This window comes from Microchirus variegatus, assembly GCF_963457635.1.
Source record: "Microchirus variegatus genome assembly, chromosome: 5".
Lineage (NCBI taxonomy): Eukaryota > Metazoa > Chordata > Actinopteri > Pleuronectiformes > Soleidae > Microchirus > Microchirus variegatus.
The window spans coordinates 6,149,985-6,169,798 of NC_139806.1; the positions used below are offsets into that span (position 1 = coordinate 6,149,985).

At 40.7% G+C, this 19,814-nt stretch overlaps 3 protein-coding genes across 3 annotated transcripts in view; 2 read left to right on the top strand and 1 right to left on the bottom strand.

Annotated features, from left to right (window-relative positions):
* LOC310927705 (contactin-associated protein-like 4) overlaps nt 1-19,814 on the bottom strand; it is a gene marked incomplete at its 5' end in the record, with an annotated part of 112,897 nt that overhangs the window by 5,540 nt on the left and 87,543 nt on the right. The window contains 5 exons of the mRNA XM_083890076.1: nt 2,137-2,224; nt 2,988-3,121; nt 3,881-4,105; nt 12,089-12,328; nt 16,280-16,498. Coding sequence (XP_083746202.1) covers nt 2,137-2,224; nt 2,988-3,121; nt 3,881-4,105; nt 12,089-12,328; nt 16,280-16,498 — 906 coding nt within the window. The remainder of the gene's footprint in view (nt 1-2,136; nt 2,225-2,987; nt 3,122-3,880; nt 4,106-12,088; nt 12,329-16,279; nt 16,499-19,814) is intronic.
* On the top strand, nt 5,016-6,677 carry LOC310927611 (tripartite motif-containing protein 16-like; the record flags this gene model as incomplete). The annotated part of the gene is made up of 1 exon (XM_083889956.1): nt 5,016-6,677. The coding sequence occupies one exon, from the start codon at nt 5,016-5,018 to the stop codon at nt 6,675-6,677; it is 1,662 nt and encodes a 553-aa protein (XP_083746082.1).
* On the top strand, nt 9,638-11,293 carry LOC310926660 (E3 ubiquitin/ISG15 ligase TRIM25-like; the record flags this gene model as incomplete). The annotated part of the gene is made up of 1 exon (XM_083888844.1): nt 9,638-11,293. The coding sequence occupies one exon, from the start codon at nt 9,638-9,640 to the stop codon at nt 11,291-11,293; it is 1,656 nt and encodes a 551-aa protein (XP_083744970.1).

A 19,814-nucleotide genomic window follows, 5' to 3' on the forward strand; every position in this document is an offset into this window, starting at 1 on the left:
GGTTTGACAGAGGCGGAGGTACTGGACACACGCTGACATGACAAGGTTAAAAAAAAAAAAACGCTGAGCGACACTCATCGGCCCGAGATACCGATGATTTATATCCAAAGACATGAAAACATGGAGAGACCGTACGATGTGCTGTGTGGCTGTCGTGTCTCTTGTGTTCTCCCGATGCATCACAGACAAGATGCTAAAAGTAAAGAATAAGTGAGCTGTGTCCGTCAAGACATCCATGCAAGATTAAGGCAAATCAGTGTGACGACGAGTGAAACAACAGTTCCACTCCAGTCCACCAGGTGGTAGTAATGTAATCGTCTGATGGAGATTATTCCGTGTCCTCTGATGGTTACAGAACATTTGGCGGCAGCTACTTAAAACACCCACGTGTTTTACTTCTAGTTGCCAATTTGTTTCCTTGCTCGTTGCAGGTCTTGAGTCTCTCTCGTCAGAGACACCTGTGACCGGAGCTCCTTGTGTTATTAACAGCTTGTAGCTCAGTCCGCCTCTGATGGATCTGCTCAGAGGGAACATGAATAAGTCACGACACTGCCAATTACTGTCCCTCCCTGACTGTGGTACTGCTCCCCCTGTCCATGAAATAAAAACAGCAGCTTGATGATAATGATGTACAAGACGACAGCACTTCCATGCCGGACATCTGGAACAGCTCTGTGCTCCCTGAACCAATGTTATCTATTATACTTTCTATATCGAGGACATTTTATGTATAATATACATAAACTTTGGTTTGGCTTGATATGAGTCCTTAAAAGCATAGCTGCACAAACCTGTGTGTGTGTGTGTGTGTACGTATAAGTTATTACAGAAGGTGAAATGATTTTCACAACAACTCATCAATGATGCATCAAGTCCTTCCAGATTTGTTCTGACATCTAAATGAAAACCGGCAATTGTGGAGGTGCAATTTGCACAATGTCGGGGGAATAAATAAGCATCCTAATCAGATGTGCATCTCGCTTCGGCATCAATAATTCACCTTGATTTTTATTCATGATGAAGTGCTGAAACTTGTTTATATAGAAAAGATGGAATTTAGGCTATTATCATGTTTCCTGAGTAGACGGTGCAAACCACTGCATGGTGGTTGCATGTTGTTCCCGTGTGTGAGAGTTTTCTCTGTCCAGGGTTAATTGGACTCTCTACATCAACTGTATAGGTGTGAGCACTTGTTAGCGAAATACAGTGGATGGACCACAAATTGAAAGACTGACCGAGACAAACGCAACAAATGTATCACATGAAGTAGAAAAACTGGCAAAGCTGTGTTGGCTTCACACATATAGTGGAGCTATAAAATAAACGCTTTTACCTCAAGATTTTAGTTTCAAATTACACTTGATCCAAACTTAAAATCACATTATAATAGTGGGAATAACACACAACTCTTTATATAGACATCCTGGGCTGTGTGTTTGTTGTGAGTTGTTGAGTTAAGGCTATGATTCATTTTATATCATATCATATATATTTTATTCTTCATATTAAAAAAATAAAACACAAATATGGTAGTAGCGATAATATAATAGAGTTTTTCTTTTAATTTAGTTGATAAAAAACGAGCCAAGAGAACCTGAACTTTGATGTCTGTCCAAAAATTGGAGTACCTTTTTTACTCAGGTATAGGTTGTGCTGAAAGAAAAGATATAAGACATAATACTCTCTATTGCACATTGTCTTATACTCGGAATATACGTTTTATTTTAATAGTAATGGAAAAAAGCAGCCCCTACTGCAGTAGCACATACTAACCAGAGGGATAACTGAATCTTCCTTTTGTCCTTTTCCTCCTCGCAGTCCCTTTTTAGTGCATGTAATGGTTCATCCACTGATGCTATGGAATAATGATGCATATAGCAGCAGGCTAGCAGCACGGGGCCTTGTTAGGGGACAGAATTGTCATTGCTGTGGACTAATGAACTCAGATCTTCCCAGGGGGCCCCCCCTCAGATCAGGGGAGGCAACTGCCTGCTTTGCCTACCTTGTTACAACGTCCCCATTCACAAGCCTGTCATTCTAGATATGTGCTTTAGTTTATGTCATTTTCAGCAGACAGCTGAAGTCTTTTCCCTACGATGTCAAGAGCCTTGTACTTTACACGGATTCCTCACTTACCCCGTATTCTCCCCAGAACCAGAGACTTAATGGCATTGAATTCTCCATCAGATGTTAGGTTGAAGTCCTCTCCGTCATTCTGGTTAACCTGAAAGAAGAAAAATAATTATAAACCACCTTTTTTTTTGCAGGGAAACTTCTTTGTGTTTTCAGTCATATTCCAACCTCTTTGCAACCGTCTTGCTTTACAAGGGAAATGTTGTCTCTGTCTGTCTGGACATGAAATTAATAAACTCCAGTGTGTGTGCGCAGCAAGCAGCCATGCGCTTTGGTCAGTTATGTGTCGTTTATGGCTCTTTTACTGTCGCATTACTTGTCCAACTGTGCGGTGCAATGCAACTCAAAGTCCTTCACAGGATAGAAACAGAATCAAAGGAAGCGGCGCACACTGCCCAGCGACCACTTCAGCCGACAAATGGCCGGTGTTATGTGTTAAAAAATGGCAATTGAGAAGTGGAGAAGTGAGATGTAAGGGAGGGAAGGCAGGGGTGAAAAGAAGAGAGGAAAGGAAGTGAGGAAACACTATCATGGAACTAACAGCCGAGAGCGAAAAACACTGGAGACAACGGGTGATCCAAACAGGTAAAAGACAATGTGAGAGAAATTAAAAGCATAAATAGTAAGAGATAAAATAATAAGAAAATCAGTACTTAAAATAAATGAATAAATAAGGCAATAGAACATGATAAAAATAATGGTTGAATAAAATAGAACATTTACAATTTTGTTAAAAGACACTAAAGCATAAATAATAAAAGCCAGGTTATAAAGGTGGGTCTTAAGGGTCTTTTTTTTTTTTCTTTAAATATTCACATTAATATACTGCAGTGTACTGTGTGTGTGTGTGTTACCTGCACAGACACAGAGTTGCTCAGTCTCCTGACAGTAACGCTGTGTAGTTGTCCGTTGGACAGACTCTTCACTCTGCTCCTCAACACCTCTGCTACTCTGCTGCTGTCCAGCTTGTACCTCACCTCCAGCTCATCTTCACACACACACACACAACACACACACACACACACACACACACACGTGTCACTGATATTACCACATTTACAAAAGCAAACATCATTTCAAACACAGTATTTTCTAGATAAAGTAAACATTGCCACTGCTTCATAATCTTGGCTGACAAAAAAAAAAAATCCACTTTTTTAATCCTTTCAATCTCATAAAGAGGAGCTAACACCCCGTCAATTCAACAGAACTAATAAAATTATTTAGATCTCATTATAACGAGCATATTTAACCGAGACCCTGCGATGTGTTCAGTGTCAACTAAAAATCAGGGGAAAAAAGCTATATTCAAAAGACTTCAAAATTATTTTAATAAACCTTACAAATATAAGCGCAAGGACATTTTTTGACGCTTTGTAAATGCATTCAAAAGTGAACGATTTCAGGATGATTTAACATGACACTTCAAGTTTCAGTCCCGCTCCGGGCACTTTTCCACTGTAAAGTTCCAGCACGGCTACTCTAAAAGTACTCGATAAAGTTTTATTTTGAAATCTTTGAATATAAATTGTGAAGTAGTTTTGAGCTCATTTCACCCACTCTGACTGTTTTTTTCCCCAACAAGGTTGGAAGTTTTGTACATGACCGGTTTAGTGGCCCCGTGGTCACCTGAGTTTGAGAACCCTGGTGTGGTGTAGGAAAAGTAGGGGGAGGGACCAAAATCAATTTTTATATGTCAATCAAACAATCCTACTCCTTCAAAATAAAAGCCTGGCGTTCTCCTCACCGTGCTTGTTAATGAGCAGGGCCATGTACTCCCTGTAGTAGGAGCTGATGTAGAGCAGCAGAGCCGGACTCTGGTTGGTCCTGAAGCTCAGGGAGACGTTTTCTCCTCTCAGTGTCATGTCGGAGTAGATGGAGGACGGCAGAGCGCTGCTGTTCCTCATTAACTCGTACGGCTCCTTGAAGGTGAAGCTGACAGACGTGGCTGACTCGAAGGATGCCGACACCTCTGGAGAGAAAGATATCTTTGATTTTTGCGGATCAGATGTTTGAAATACGTAATCGACGGCTGCACTTAAAGGGGGAGTTACATTACACTCAATATAGATATGCATCCTATTCTGTAGCATTAATAAAATGTTTATGTAAAATGTATATATCAGTATGTAAATTAAGAAAACAGAAATAAAACAGGCGTCACACACAGTCCACAACAGAATGAAGAAAACAAATAATTACAACCTCATATTAATCACACAGCGCCATTCACGATGTCAACACAGACACACATCGGTGTCTTTAACCCGTGCTCAAACTCACGGGGCCAGGAAACCCCGTAATCACTGCCGCTAGCATTAAGCTAATCCATACATCCATTAACGTTTAAAAGTCTGTTTTCTACAACAATTTAACAAACTGAAAGTTACGTGCACAACGGAAATTTAACCCGCTACTTATTATTATTTAATTTATATATTTCTTTTGTTAATCATTTCATTTTCTATGCAGTATTAAGTATGAGAACCATGGTATTAGCACTTTAACGACATGTCAAGTAAATAATGTCAAAACAAGCTCTACAAAGTAGAAGAAGTGAAAACAAATCCACGTATCCACTCCCTGTATCAGATTTCACGGAAAAGTTTTGTATGATGCTGCCAAATGACACAGACACACCGAAAACATAATGTCCTCTTTCTGGAATGAAACAAAACCGGTAAACACCGCCTCCGTGAGCTCATTTAAAAGTTCTTTGCTGACTTGTTTCCTCCCATTCAATGAGCTGGTTTAAGTTTGGTGAACACGAAGTGCAACGCTTGTTCGCAAACGGATTTCGCAAACGGAGTTCTCAAGGTGACGAAAGCCAAGGAGTTAGAATTTAGGTTCAACTTTTGTCAGTTTCCCTTCAGGGATAAGAAATGGCAGCCAGAGGAGTTCAGCTGGGGCAGGAAAACATACGCTGTGTGATCTGTCTGGATCTGATGAAGTATCCTGTGACTATATCCTGTGGACACAGCTACTGTATGCACTGTATTAAATCCCACTGGAACACGGAGGACGATAAGATGATCTACAGCTGCCCTCAGTGCAGAAAGACCACCTTAAAGAGGCCTGTCCTGATGAAAAACACCATGTTAGCAGATTTGGTGGAGCAACTGAAGAAGACTGGACTTCAAGATGCTCCTGCTGACCACAGCTATGCTAGAGCTGAAGATGTAGCCTGTGATGTCTGCGCTGGGAGGAAACAAAAAGCTCTCAAGTCCTGCTTAGTTTGTTTAGCGTCTTACTGTGGGGAACACCTCCAGGCTCATTATGATTCACCTGTATTTCAAAGACACACGCTGGTGGACCCCTCAAAGAAGCTGCAGGAGAACATCTGCCCTCATCACAATGAGGTAATGAAGATGTTCTGTTGCACCGATCAGCAGTGCATCTGTTATCTCTGCTGTGAGGACCAACATAAAGGCCACGACACGGTCTCATCTGAAATAGAAAGGAACCAGAGGCAGAAAGGGCTCGAGCTGAAACAACAAAAAATCTACAAAGGAATCCAGGGCAAAGAGAAGGGTGTGAAGGTGCTTGAGCAGGAGGTGGAGGCTGTCAATCGCTCTGCTGACAAAGCAGAGGACGACACGGAAAAGATCTTCAAAATGCTGATCCGTCTCCTGGAAAAACAAAGCTCTGACGTGAAGCAGCAAATCAGATCCCAGCAAGAAACCGAACTGAGTCGAAACAGAGATCTTCAGGAGAAGCTGCAGGGGGAGATCTCTGAGCTGAAGAGTAAAGACGCTGAACTGCAGCGGCTCTTACGCACAGAGGATCACAACCACTTTCTGCTCAACTACCGCTCACTGTTGCCACACAAGCCTTCTGCACTCTCATCCAGGACCAATGTCAGTCCTCTGAATCTGAAATACTTTGAGGATGTGACAGCAGCCGTGTCAAAGGTCAGAGATCAATTACAGGATATCCTGACTAAGACGTGGACAGACACCTCCCATACAGTGAATCCAGACAATGTTTTACTGTCACAACCAGAGCCCAAGACCAGAGCTGAGTTATTGCAATATTCAAAGGAAATCTCATTGGATCCAAACACAGTACACAAACATCTGGTGTTATCTGACGGAAACAGAAAAGTAACAGCGGTGAAGAAAAAGCAGTCTTATCCGAGTCATCCACTCAGATTCAAGAATTGGCCTCAGGTCCTGAGCAGAGAGGTTCTGACTGGACGCTGTTACTGGGAGGTAGATTGTAGAAGTACAGGGGGAGACGTCACTGTAGCAGTCACATATCTGTGGAAAATCTGCAGAGACGGGACCTCAGAGGAAATGTTTTTTGAAGTCCAAGATGGATGCTGGGTGATCAATAATGATGATGATAATGACTTCAGAGTCGGAGTGTACGTGGATCAAGACGCGGGTATCATCTCCTTCTACAACGTCTCTGACAACATGACTCTCTTCCACAGAGTCCAAACCACATTCACACAACCTCTCTACGCTGGAATCGGAATATTTTACGGTTCTAGATTTCGTAGTTTTTACAGCGCCACAGCCGAGTTCTGTAAACTCAAGTAGACGTGTGTTATTTAAGGAGCCGTGAGATAAAGTCTTGTATTTTAGTGTTTAAAGCTTGAGTCATAATTTGTTCCTCAAACACTTTATCTAAAAAAAGAAGAAAAAAAAACTCAGTGGCCGTGGACCATTAAGTCATACAATATTGGTTGCATCATTTTCCTGCTATTACAAGCGTTTTATCAAGTCAGATTAAAATGTGTTTTTGAAGCAAATTGTGGATGCAAGCTTTGGTCACAGTTCTGTGATTATCTGTCAATCAAACAATAAATCAGTGCATTGATATCATTTTAAATTGTTTTTCCACTTTAATATTTTTTTTTAATACATGATAATAGAGTCACGTCACTGTCACTGTTATTTTAAAATCATTGCTGTTAAAGGAAAACTGTTTTAATTATTATTTATTTGATAAATAAATAAACATTATTTATACTTTTTAATATGGTATCTGTACTGGAAAAAACTACTAATTCACAGTCATAACTACTGATACACAAATACACAGCACACTGGGATTTACTGTATATATTCACAATGTATTTACCACACTTTGCTTAATGACTTCTTCTGTTATCACTGTGTTAAGAAAAAAAAAGAATTGTAATTAGATTTAACTTTTTTTTTTCTAACTAGATTTGATGTACTTTGTGATAAACCTGTAGTCAACATGATCATAAACAACGCGATTTATTCATTTATATTTTATAGAAGTAAGGATGAAGGTGAAACAAACAAAAAAACACCTGTATGTGCAGTCGCTGTGAATAATTTGCTGATTAAATGTGTGGAAAAAGGGAAGATTTCAAAAAAGGAATAAAGTGTTTTCTTTAGAGTACTGAGTGTTTCATTACATTAGAAAATATGGCTGAACAATAATAAAATGCACATGAACAAAACAATTAAAAAATTACCCCCTCATATTAATCACACAGCGCCATTCACGATGTCAACACAGACACGCAGCGGTGTCTTTAACCCGTGCTCAAACTCACGGGGCCAGGGAAACCCTGTAATCACTTCCGCTAGCATTAAGCTAATCCACGTATCCATTAACACACATAAAAGTCCATTTTCTACAACAATTTAACGAACTGAAAGTTGCCCGCGCAACGGAAAGTTAAGCCGCTAAGCAGTGTGTATTAAGAGCGACAAACAAAAAGCTTTAAAAAATAAAAATAAAAACATAAATTACTAGCTCCTAGCGTCAGTGCTGACGAAGCTGGACACACAGGTGCAACGTCAAATTACTCCCCAGGGAAACAAAAAAAGGTATGGTATGGAAAACAATAATGTGGAACCAATTTACAAAAGGGAACACTTTTAGGGGAGTTCACAATAGAAAATCTTGTGAATAGATAACCAAAATATTTTATTTTATTTTATTTTATTTTATTTTATTGTATTGTATTGTATTGTATTGTATTGTATTGTATTGTATTGTATTTTATTTTATTTTATTTTATTTTATTTTATTTTAAAAATAATAAAATAAAATAAAATAAAATAAAATAAAATAAAATAAAATAAAATAAAATAAAATAAAATAAAATAAAATTAAATTAAATTTAATAAAATAAAATAAAATGTATCTCAGCTACACAGACATACTCAATTGAAGGGCGTTTCCCCACACATAGCTGCATTAGCTCAGGATAGATAAAGGTAAATGTTTTGTCCGGACCTTCTGGACATTACACATAATGGTCCGACTAAAATAACATCAGATCATTACACACAGGCCCCTCTGTGGTAAAATATTGAGCTCTTGAAGTAACACCATTTTCTGCAACGTTAACATATAGAGGTGCAAAAAGGCAGAGCATAAGATAAGATAATTTGCTCGCTCACCATCCTCCTCTTACTCAAATATACTTCACACACTGGTATAGTTAAATTAGATGAATATCAGGGTATCCACGGGGGTCTTAAAAAGTCTTAAATCCAATCATTTGAGTTTAAGGCCTAAAAATGTCTTAAATTCTCCTAAAATCTCCTAAAAGGTCTTAAATACAATTTTGAAAGGTCTCAAAAATCTATGAACGTTACATTTATTTAAAACATGCATAAACTTCAGTCTCGCTTTGAAATGTTTTCGATTTTTGAGGATGCGATAACAACACGGAACTAAAGTAGGCCACCTGTGCTGCCCGGTGAGAATTTATCGAGCACCAGTAGCTAGAGTGCTGTGCGCGCGCCGTGGTGTGTTACAGCTTAGCATAGCAACGGAGAAAACTTAACGAAAGCCCACAGCTAAGCCGAATTGCTTGCATAAGATGGATAAGTGCAAGTTCAACGATTTGTGGCTCTAATTTTCCTTCATGTCTTTTGTCCATTTTTGCCATTATGGATGTGAAATGGGTCTTAAATTGTATTCATTATGGTCTTAAAAAGGTCTTAAAAAGTCTTAAATTTGACTTGTTGAAACCTTCAGAGACCCTGTAAGATGGAGCGAGCAATAAGGTGACTCTTACTATACTTATTACTGTACTTATTATCATTTAATTTAGATATTTCTTTGGTTATTCATTTCATTTTCTACGCAGTAATTGAGTTTGAGAACCATGGTATTAGCACGTCCAATTTTTAGTAATTCATGTCAAGTAAATAATGTCAAAGCAAGCTCTACAAGGTAGAAGAAGTGACAAAAAACACATCCACGCATCCACTCCCTGTATCAGATTTCACAGAAACGTTTCGTATGATCCTGCCAAATGATACAGACACACCAAAAACATAATGTCCTCTTTCTGGAATGAAGCAAAACCGGTAAACACCTCCTCCGTGTGCTCATTTAAAATACAAAGATATTTGCTGACTTGCTCCCTCCCATTCAGTGAGCTGGTTTAAGTTTGGTGAACACGAAGTGCAGCGCAGTTCGCAAACGGATTTCGCAAAGTGACGAACGCCAAGGAGTTAGAATTTAGGTTCAACTTTTGTCAGTTTCACTTCAGGGATAAGAAATGGCAGCCAGAGGAGTTCAGCTGGGGCAGGAAAACATACGCTGTGTGATCTGTCTGGATCTGATGAAGCAACCCGTGACTATTTCCTGTGGACACAGCTACTGTATGCACTGTATTAAATCCCACTGGGACACAGAGGACGAGAAGACGCGCTACAGCTGCCCTCAGTGCAGAAAGACCACCTCAAAGAGGCCTGTCCTGATGAAAAACACCATGTTAGCAGATTTGGTGGAGCAACTGAAGAAGACTGGACTTCAAGATGCTCCTGCTGACCACAGCTATGCACGAGCTGAAGATGTGGCCTGTGATGTCTGCGCTGGGAGGAAACAAAAAGCTCTCAAGTCCTGCTTAGTTTGTTTAGCATCTTACTGTGGGGAACACCTCCAGGCTCATTTTGATTCACCTGTATTTCAAAGACACACGCTGGTGGACCCCTCAAAGAAGCTGCAGGAGAACATCTGCCCCGATCACAATGAGGTAATGAAGATGTTCTGTTGCACCGATCAGCAGTGCATCTGTTATCTCTGCTGTGAGGACCAACATCAGGACCACGACACGGTCTCATCTGCGACAGAAAGGAAGCGGAAGCAGAAAGGCCTCGAGCTGAGTCAACCAAAAATCCACCAAGGGATCCAGGGCAGAGAGAAGGATGTGAAGGTGCTTGAGCAGGAGGTGGAGGCCGTCAATCGCTCTGCTGACAAAGCAGAGGACGACACGGACAAGATCTTCAAAATGCTGATCCGTCTCCTGGAAAAACAAAGCTCTGACGTGAAGCAGCAAATCAGATCCCAGCAGGAAACCGAACTGAGTCGAAACAGAGATCTTCAGGAGAAGCTGCAGGGGGAGATCTCTGAGCTGAAGAGTAAAGACGCTGAACTGCAGCGGCTCTTACGCACAGAGGATCACAACCACTTTCTGCTCAACTACCGCTCACTGCTGCCACTCAGGTCGTCCGCACTCTCATCCAGGACCAATGTCAGTCCTCTAAAATACTTTGAGGATATGACAGCAGCCGTGTCAAAGGTCAGAGGTCTACTACAGGATATCCTGACTAAGACATGGACAGACACCTCCCATACAGTGAATCCAGACAATGATTTACTGTCTCAACCAGAGCCCAAGACCAGAGCTGAGCTATTGCAATATTCAAAGAAAATCACATTGGATCCATACACAGTACACAAACATCTGGTGTTATCTGACGGAAACAGAAAAGTAACAGCGGTGAGGAAAAAGCAGTCTTATCCGAGTCATCCACTCAGATTCAAGGATAACGCTCAGGTCCTGAGCAGAGAGGTTCTGACTGGACGCTGTTACTGGGAGGTGGATTGTAAAAGTACAGGAGGACACGTCACTGTAGCAGTCACATATAAGAAGAAAATCCTCAAAGACGGGACCTCTGAGGAAATGATTTTTGAAGTCCAAGATGGATGCTGGGTGATCAATAATGATGATGATGATGACTTCACAGTCGGAGTGTACATGGATCAAGACGCGGGGATCATCTCCTTCTACAACGTCTCTGACAACATGACTCTCTTCCACAGAGTCCAAACCACATTCACACAACCTCTCTACGCTGGAATCGGAATATTTTACAGCACCGAACTTCTTCGTTTTTACGGCGCCACAGCCGAGTTCTGCAAACTCAAGTAGGCGTGTGTTATTCAAGGAGCTGTGAGATAAAGTCTTGTATTTTACCCTTTAAACCTTGTTCCTAAAACACACTCCAGTGGCTGTGGACCATTAAGTCATACGATATTGGTTGCATCATTTCCCTGCTATTCTGTCCTGGCTGTCCAGACTTGAAGAGGATTTTTATCAAGTCAGATAAAAAAGTGTTTTGGAAGCAAATTGTGGGTCACGGTTCTGTGTTTAGTGCATTGATATCATTTAAATATTATGTCTTGCTGCATTGATGTTAAAAGTTGTTGAGGTTATGTTTGTTTTTGTTCCATTTTAATAGATTTTTTATATACATGGTAATAGAGTCACTGTTATTTTAAAATCATTGTTGTTACAGGAAAACTGTTTATTTTTATATAAATAAGCATGATTTGTACTATTTAACATGGTATCTGAACTGGAAATCACAGTCATAACTACTGATACACAAATACAAAGCACACTGGGATTTACTGTATATATTCACAATGTATTTTCACCACACAAAGAAACTAGATCTAGATCTGATGTACTTTATGATAAACCTGTAGTTAACGTGGTCATAATCAACGTGATTCATTAATTTTTATTTTATAGAAGTAAGATTTAAGGTGATACAAACAAAAAAAAAAGATCTGTATGTGCAGTCGCTGAAGATAATTTGCTTAATACATGTGTGAGAAAAGGGAAGCTTTCAAAATAGGAATAAAGTGTTTTCATTTGAGTACTTTGAGTGTTTCATTACATCAGAAAATGAAAAAAACTAAAATGTGAGTATGTGCGTACCTGTTTGACAGAAGACTCCCGTGTAGGCAGACTGGCCACAGTCGCAGTGGAAGCCGTTGGCTCTCTCCACACAGCGGCCCCGGTTCTGGCAGAGCGAGCCGTAGCTGCTGCAGTGACCGGGGCAGCCGGCTCGCACCCCGGGCGTGATCTTGGCCCTCTCCTCCAGGTCCAGGGTGACGCCGTTCAGCTGCAGAGAGCGAATGCAGCCTCTGAAGCCCTTCTGCCTGGACGCAGTGCCTCCTGTAGACAACAGAGCAATAGGCGGTTAACGATGGATGAGCTCCACTGTACGCAGCCCCACACGTGAACCGCGAGCCAAGAAATAGGTATAACGTGCAGGCAAGTGTCGGCTACCTGTAAAGTAACCTGGCTCTTAATATTCTGTTTAAATGCCATCTTGCTATTCCCAACCTAAAATAAAACTCAGTCTGTTCAGTATTGGAACAGTCTGTTCAGTATTGGAACAGGCGAGAAAATCACGAAGAGAGACAGGACACGGAAGTAATCCAGAGTATAATGAAACAAAGCTGTGTATACAAAATAATCAAATATAACATTACATGTTATATTTTATTATTTTGCTTCCTTGTGGCTTCTGAGAAATGACTCAAATCTAAAAATAGCTCGACAGGACAGGTTATCTTTCACGATTTAATTGAAACTGTAACGGGAATTGAATTTATTGAAAAAAAAACAAACAAGAAAATTACGTAAAAGAGACAGGAATTAATCTGGAGTATAATGAAAGTTGGATGTTATTTGGAGAAAATTACACTCTGGTTTGAACATAGACTGTGTATGAAACACGATCGAGCATAATTACTAGTTAAGTGACAATTACCAAAACATTTTGCTCCCCTGTGGCTTCAATGACTCAAATCTAAAACAAGCTCGACAGGACAGGTCGTCTTTCACGATGCAAGTGAAACAGGCGCGGCGAATAAAGGAGCAGCTCATCAGTCGCACATTATACCCGTTTTTCCCAGTGTGTGCGTGAGTTTTATCCGGGTTTTTCCGGCTTCTTCCGACTTTCCAAAAACATGCAATATGGGGATTAGGTCAATTGGACACTCTAAAATTGACTGAAGGTGTGAGTGTGAGAGTGAATGTCCCCTGTGATGAAATGGGAACTGTCCACGGTGTACTCCACCTATCATCCTATGTCAGCTGAGATTGGCTCCAGCGCCGGGTTTTCTCAACAGAAATGGAATTGGATTTATTGAAACAAACGAGAAAATTACGAAAAGAGACAGGAACGCCGAAGTTATCCGGAGCATAATGAAACAAAGTTGGATGTTATTTGGAGAAAATGACCAAAAAAAAACATTTCATTGACACTCTGGTCTGAACATAGACTATAATCAAGCATAATTACTATTTGCGTCACAGTTACCAAAACATTTCGGAGCAATGACTCAAATCTAAAAATAGCTCGACAGGACAGGTCGTCTTTCACGATGCAAGTGAAACTAGCGCGGCGAATATAGGAGCAGCTCAAACACACAAAGGCTCGACCACCATCCTAAACCAAACCTCCACCGTGGAAGTCATTTCACTTTTCATTTCCGTGTATGGATTTGTTTGTTTTTTTAGCACCTACGGTCCAAACAGCAATAAATGAATCAGAAAATAAACAACATGTTGGATCGTAAATCTATGCAAGGCAATAACACGGCTAATTAATCATAAACAATGGCATCCACTGCTTTGTAGAGCTAAAGGCAGGATTATCACTCACGTGCACTGGGTCTAAATTTACACAACACAAATAAATACACTGCATGTGCAAAGATGAATTTGTGAGCCGGGTAGCGAGTGGATGGATGGATTAACATTCACGGTATATACACACGCACAAGTGACATCGAAATACATGAAAACGTTTTCTTATGCACTTGATTAAATATATTTTTATGAATTAGTCAAACTGTGAAAACAGGTCAGTTATTTCTCCTGTGGCTTTGGAAGGAATTTCTTTGAAGCCTGAATTATTTTGTTGGCCTCTTGTCCTAGATTAAAACATTAAAAGACGAATCAGAATTGCAAGAGCTGTGTTTGACAACACGGCAACCGTTTAGACGTCAACAAAGATCGGCAATCAATGTGAGATCGCGCATCTAGACACTCTTAGAAATAAGGGTTCCAAAAGGGTTCTTCTACAAGGACTGAGGTTCTACCTGGAACCATTTGCTTCTGAAAAAACCCTTTCCCAAAGAAAGGGTTTTTCAAGGGTTCTTGGTAACACAAACGGTTCCAGTATACTCTTAGAAATAAGGGTCCCAAAACAGTCCTTCTACAAGGGCTGAGGTTCTACCTGGAACCATTTGTTTCTGAAAAACTGAAAGGGTTTTTCAAGGGTTCTTGGTAACACATATGGTTCCAGTAAGAACCATGTTGATCCAGAGAACCCTTTAAAACCCCTTTCCCGTATAAAGGGTTTCAAAAGGGTTCTACCTAAAGCCAAAAAGGGTTCTCATATGAGGACAAGGCGAAGAACCTTATATGGTTCTATTTAGCACTTTTATTTCTAAGAGTGTAAGAACCATTTTGATCCAGAGGACACTTTAAAACCTCTTTCCTGGATAAAGGGTTTCCTGGTTATTGGTGGAACCCTCCAAAAGGGTTCCAGGTGGAACCTTTATAAAAAGGTTCTACCTGAAGCCAAAAAGGGTTCTTCAAACCGAAGAACCTTATATGGTTCTACTTAGCACTTTTATTGCTCAGAGTGAAAAGCAACAGGAAGCATGTTCTCAAAAAAAAAAAAAAAAGATCACTTAATTCCTTCATGAAGTGAAAAATTAGCATACTTTGGGGGGTGGAAACCAAGGACAATGTGGACTGACAGCATAAAAGACTGAACAAAACTTAAATACAGTCCTTGTTTTAAGTATCAGAGCGGGACAAGATCGAGAACCATGGAGATCCAGGAGGACCATGAAGAAGAAGATGACCCTGGAGTTCAGTATCTACTAAGTGTGGCAGGTAACCTCATTAAAACAAGATGTCTGCAAACTTGAAAACTGAAAACACTCGCAAAAAAACAAGCCCAAGAAAAAGTTTCAGTGCGTGAATTCTACTGCTCAAAAAGCCCAGTCCATCATCATTTGATTGGATAACACTGCTCGTCCTCTGCTCTGCTGCTGTATACACACAAACACTCCCTGAGTCAGATCTGATAGCTTAAAGATCAAGGAATAATAAGCATAGAAATAATGTTACATCATTTCTATCCAAGAAGCCCAAACGGAGGCAGAATAAAACACTCGGTTTTAACACACTGCAGCTTTAAAAACCCTAGCAGGAGAAAATAACTTTAAACACAATATTTCTATGTACTGTTCACAGTATACCATAACTACTCCCCGCTGCATGCTACTGGGCCTTATTTATTGGATGTAATCAGCGGTTATTTGACTCAGCAATTTCAGCAGCAGTTTTAGGAACATTCCTCCGTCTTCTTCGGTCGTGCAGGATCGCCAGAGGAGGCCACACTTGCTACCGTCTTGGGAGAGAACCAGGAGTTAATGCTGAGGGCGAAATGAGCCGACTCAGCGTCTGATGAAGTCTGCTGGCAGGAAAACAGGATTGAGCCGAAAAAAATTAAACAAAACAAAAGGGAATATTTTTAGGGCCTTTGTATAAGGATGTAATCACACCCATCCAAAAAGGGATCTTTCCATTTTTTATGTCAGGAGGAGGTGGACTTTCCTGGATTCTGGACTTGATATTAGATGATCTTTGATGATTGAGTGTATGATACGGTACATGCAGCTAACAGAGCTCTATAGGCTTTTTGTCATATTGGACATTCACACAAAGAAGAGTAAACGGGCTTTGTTTTCAGCGTTTAAACCAGTTACTCAGTAGTTTCCCGTCCTTCGCTCATCTGTTCTGGTCTAACTAGAGCCATACAGAAGACATAAGTGAGGTAATTCTGCACTGACGACGACAAAAAAAACCGCACATTATGAGCTTCATTTGTGCGATTTCCCCCAGAAGTTGTCTTGAGTTTTCTGTCTTAGTGAGGTTGAAGTGACACATAAACTATTCGTAGACTTGGTGGATAACACAGATGGCTGAATTAGATCCTTAACAGATGAACTATTCATCAGTGAACGGCTCTGCAGTGATTCAAACAGTGGCATCAAAACGCAGACACTGCATAATGAGGGTGATGTCGGCTGTCGTCACCTATGAAGAGCTGGCTGTTGAGCTGCAGGTGGAAGTGTCCGTCAGTGGGAGCTTCCCGGGTGGCGACGGGAAGCTCGTCCAGCCGAAGCGACGCCTCCTTGACGTTCCGCTCAGCTCGGATGCGATGCCACCGGTTGTCGTCGAGCGTGGCGTTTGACTCCGCATGAACCTCCAGCGGCCCGTTGCCCACATCGAATGAGAAGACCACCTGAGTGGAGGCTGGAGGAGGGTGGAATCAGAGACGACATGCCAGACTGACACAGCAGTAATACAATTGCCAATAACAATCCCATTTCACATCTCTTAGCCCATTGGTTCTCAAAGTGCGGCCCGCGGGCCAATGGCTTGTTAAATGTTTATTGGACATTACTGGATACAGACCAATAAGAGTAAACTGTACAACTGTATTCACTATGTCATCAAATTTTGGATGACATAGTGACAAAGTATAGTATGATTTTTTGTCAAATTTTGGCATTTAAATTTTTTCCCAAAAATGTGGGACGGCATAATGTAATTTTTGGCAAATTTTGGACCAAAATTTTTTTGAAAATTTTTTTAAAATTTGGGGCGGCATATATGTAATTTTTGTCAAAATTTGGACCATTTTTTTTTTTTTTTTTTTTTTTTTTAAATTTGGGACGACAGTATTGTACAACGTTTTTGTCAAATTTTGGACCAAAAACTGTTTTCCCCAAAATTATTTACAATTTTGAATGACATAAAATAGTATGATGTTTTTGTCAAATTTTGGACCAAAAATTAAAAAAATAAAATAAAATTCACATTTTGGACGATGTAGTATAGTATGTCGGTTTTGTCAAATTTTGGACGCCATAGTTATTACAAATGGGATTTCTTTCAGTTTTTTTTCTTTTTTTTCCCTTTGGCGGCCCTCAGTCCAATGTTGGGTTCCTAAATTGGCCCTCAGGTATCAAAACTTTGAGAACCCCTGTTTTAGCCCTATAACTCTTTGGATATTCCTTCAAGGACGAGACACATTATCAACAGTAGATGTGCATCATGTTTTTGCCAAAGAATCGACGTTCTATTGTCAATCAAACAAAAAGCAGTTGTTTAAAGGGCCACTCAAGCCTTCATCTAATCCCTAGCCTGGCTAAACCCAGACATCTAAGCCTGGAAAGGGTGTAATCTCACAGCGAAGGGGTGTGACCAACAGATGTAAATCAAAATGGGTCTGTACGAAATTGGAAAGACCTACAGATGACGTATGCAGTGACGGAAAACGTTGTGATGCCATCTTAACGACTTTTGCCTTGCCTGGCTAAAGTCAGACCACAATCTCACCTAGGCCATGTTAGATGTATACAAAAAGCTCCTGAATGTTGCTTTTCCGTTGCTCCAGGGGTCACAAAATCGCTGTTTGTGAATGTTTCCCTTCTTCAGGAGACTCCGTGTCCTGGCCAGACCAGAAGTGATAGAGGAGAGCACCAATTTAAATCCCGATGGGAGCAAGTTGAACTGGTGAAAAGGCAAGTGGAATCCATGCTAGTGGCCTATGTTTACACGAGAGCAGGTGTATCTGCTTAAAGAGCAAGACTATTCTAGGGAAGGTGTGCAAGAGGCTATAATGTAGGAGGAAAGCCTGATGAGATGCACGATCATGGTCATGGTTAGCATTCAGACCCAGGTTCCTGACCCAGTTGGAACGAGGGCCTTTCTGCATCGAGTTTGCATGTTGACCCCCATGTGTGAGGCGTTTTCTCCGGGTTCTTCAGCTTTCTTTGGATTTGGGAATTAGGCACATTTGACACCCCATATTGACCAGTGAATGTGAGCGTGAATGGTTGTTTGTCTCTATGTGGCCCCGCCTTTTACCCCATATACATTGGGATTGGCACCACTGCCCCCTACCGCGACCCTCATATGGAGGATAAAGTGGTACACTCTTAGAAATAAGGGTTCCAATAGGGTACTTCTACAAGGGCTGAGGTTCTACCTTCTGAAAAACCCTTTGCCACAGAAAGGGTTTTTAAAGGGTTCTTGGTAACACTAATGGTTTCAGTAAGAACTGTTTTGATCCAGAGAACCCTCAATCGATGGGGAAAAACTCTACATTAGACATTGACAGCTTGATCAACATCAGGTTCAGGTAATTAATTGGCTCATTGGCAGAGAAAAATGTTGCTGTTCACTGGGTTAAATAATAGCTCTTAATTTGATATGCATGTATAGCCTGATGTGAGCCACAGGACAAAAAGAACCATTGGGTAGTGATGCCAAATTCTAGGTACTTTAAAAAGCTTTAGCAAAACTTTCACAGCACAGCCCATTTGTTTGATTACGGCTGCTTATCTGTGACTCACGTGAGGGAAATTAGTATGGACAGGATGGAAAAAAAACATTTCATCTCAGCAAATGTGTCAACGATTAACATGGTAAAAAAAAAAAATCAATTGAGAGGCTTTTCATGGATACCAGCTGAGAATTCTTTTTCACAGTGCAGCGAGCAATTAAGCTCATAATCACCCACAATGGTATAATACAGAAACAGCACATGTACTGTAGGTTACAGATCATCTTATTGGTCATTCCTGATTATAGAAATGGAAAGAATGAACTTCTGTTCTCGCTCTGCTCACATAATCATTTCACTTGTGTTCATTTGAATAGCAAAGAGAATCTCGGAGAGGAGCAGGTATTTTTGAAACACGCTTGTCCTTCGCGTTTTGAAAGGAGAGAATGCGTTTCTCTGCGAGGGCAGAACAAGATGAAACAATACCACGAGCTTCTGAAAGTTTATTTCGAGACTGTTCTCGGGACCAGCTGCAGTGGTACAAGAGCGATCTGAGGCAGCTGCCAACAAAGGCAGCCGTATTCAAAGCCGGAACACCCGCACTGACAATGATTTCCCTCAGGAGAGAGGCTGTTTGTGCAGCAGTGTCCCTGCATTAGATTCCGTATATGTTCCTTCAAATCTAATCCATAGTGAAGCGTGAAAATGCAGCAAAGTAAACTGAGATTAAATTGAAGAAATGGGCTCATTACGGTTCAAACAGCAACATATTTTAAGACTTTCTCCACAAGAAAAGCTTGTCTGCTTCTTAAATGCGCGCCGCATTGTTTACTGCATTACTGTCCTGCCCGTACACATAGTAAAGAGCACCATGGGGGATATATATGTCAAATGAATAAAACCACAACAGAGAGGGGCTGTAAATGTAAATAAACAGCCACAAAGTAGTGCCATCCATAAAGTACACTAGCCTCTTGGTTATTGCCGTCGTATTCCAACATAACACTCACTTTGTAGGATGTTAGAAAGCTAAGCAGAGCACAGAGCGAAATCAGAGGCGATAAAAAAAACAGAAAGGTAAAGCTTTCCGCTTTTAGGGCCAATTCCAATTCCTATTTTAACCCTCAAGCTCAACCCTTAATCTTAACTGGCCCTCAAAACTAAGTGTTGAGGGTTATTTTGTCACTTAGAAATGGGACACCCCTTAAATGCAGATACGTCTTCAGACTGTAGGGGGCAGAATAACGCGAAAGCTGCGTCCAGTCGGTCAACTCCAAA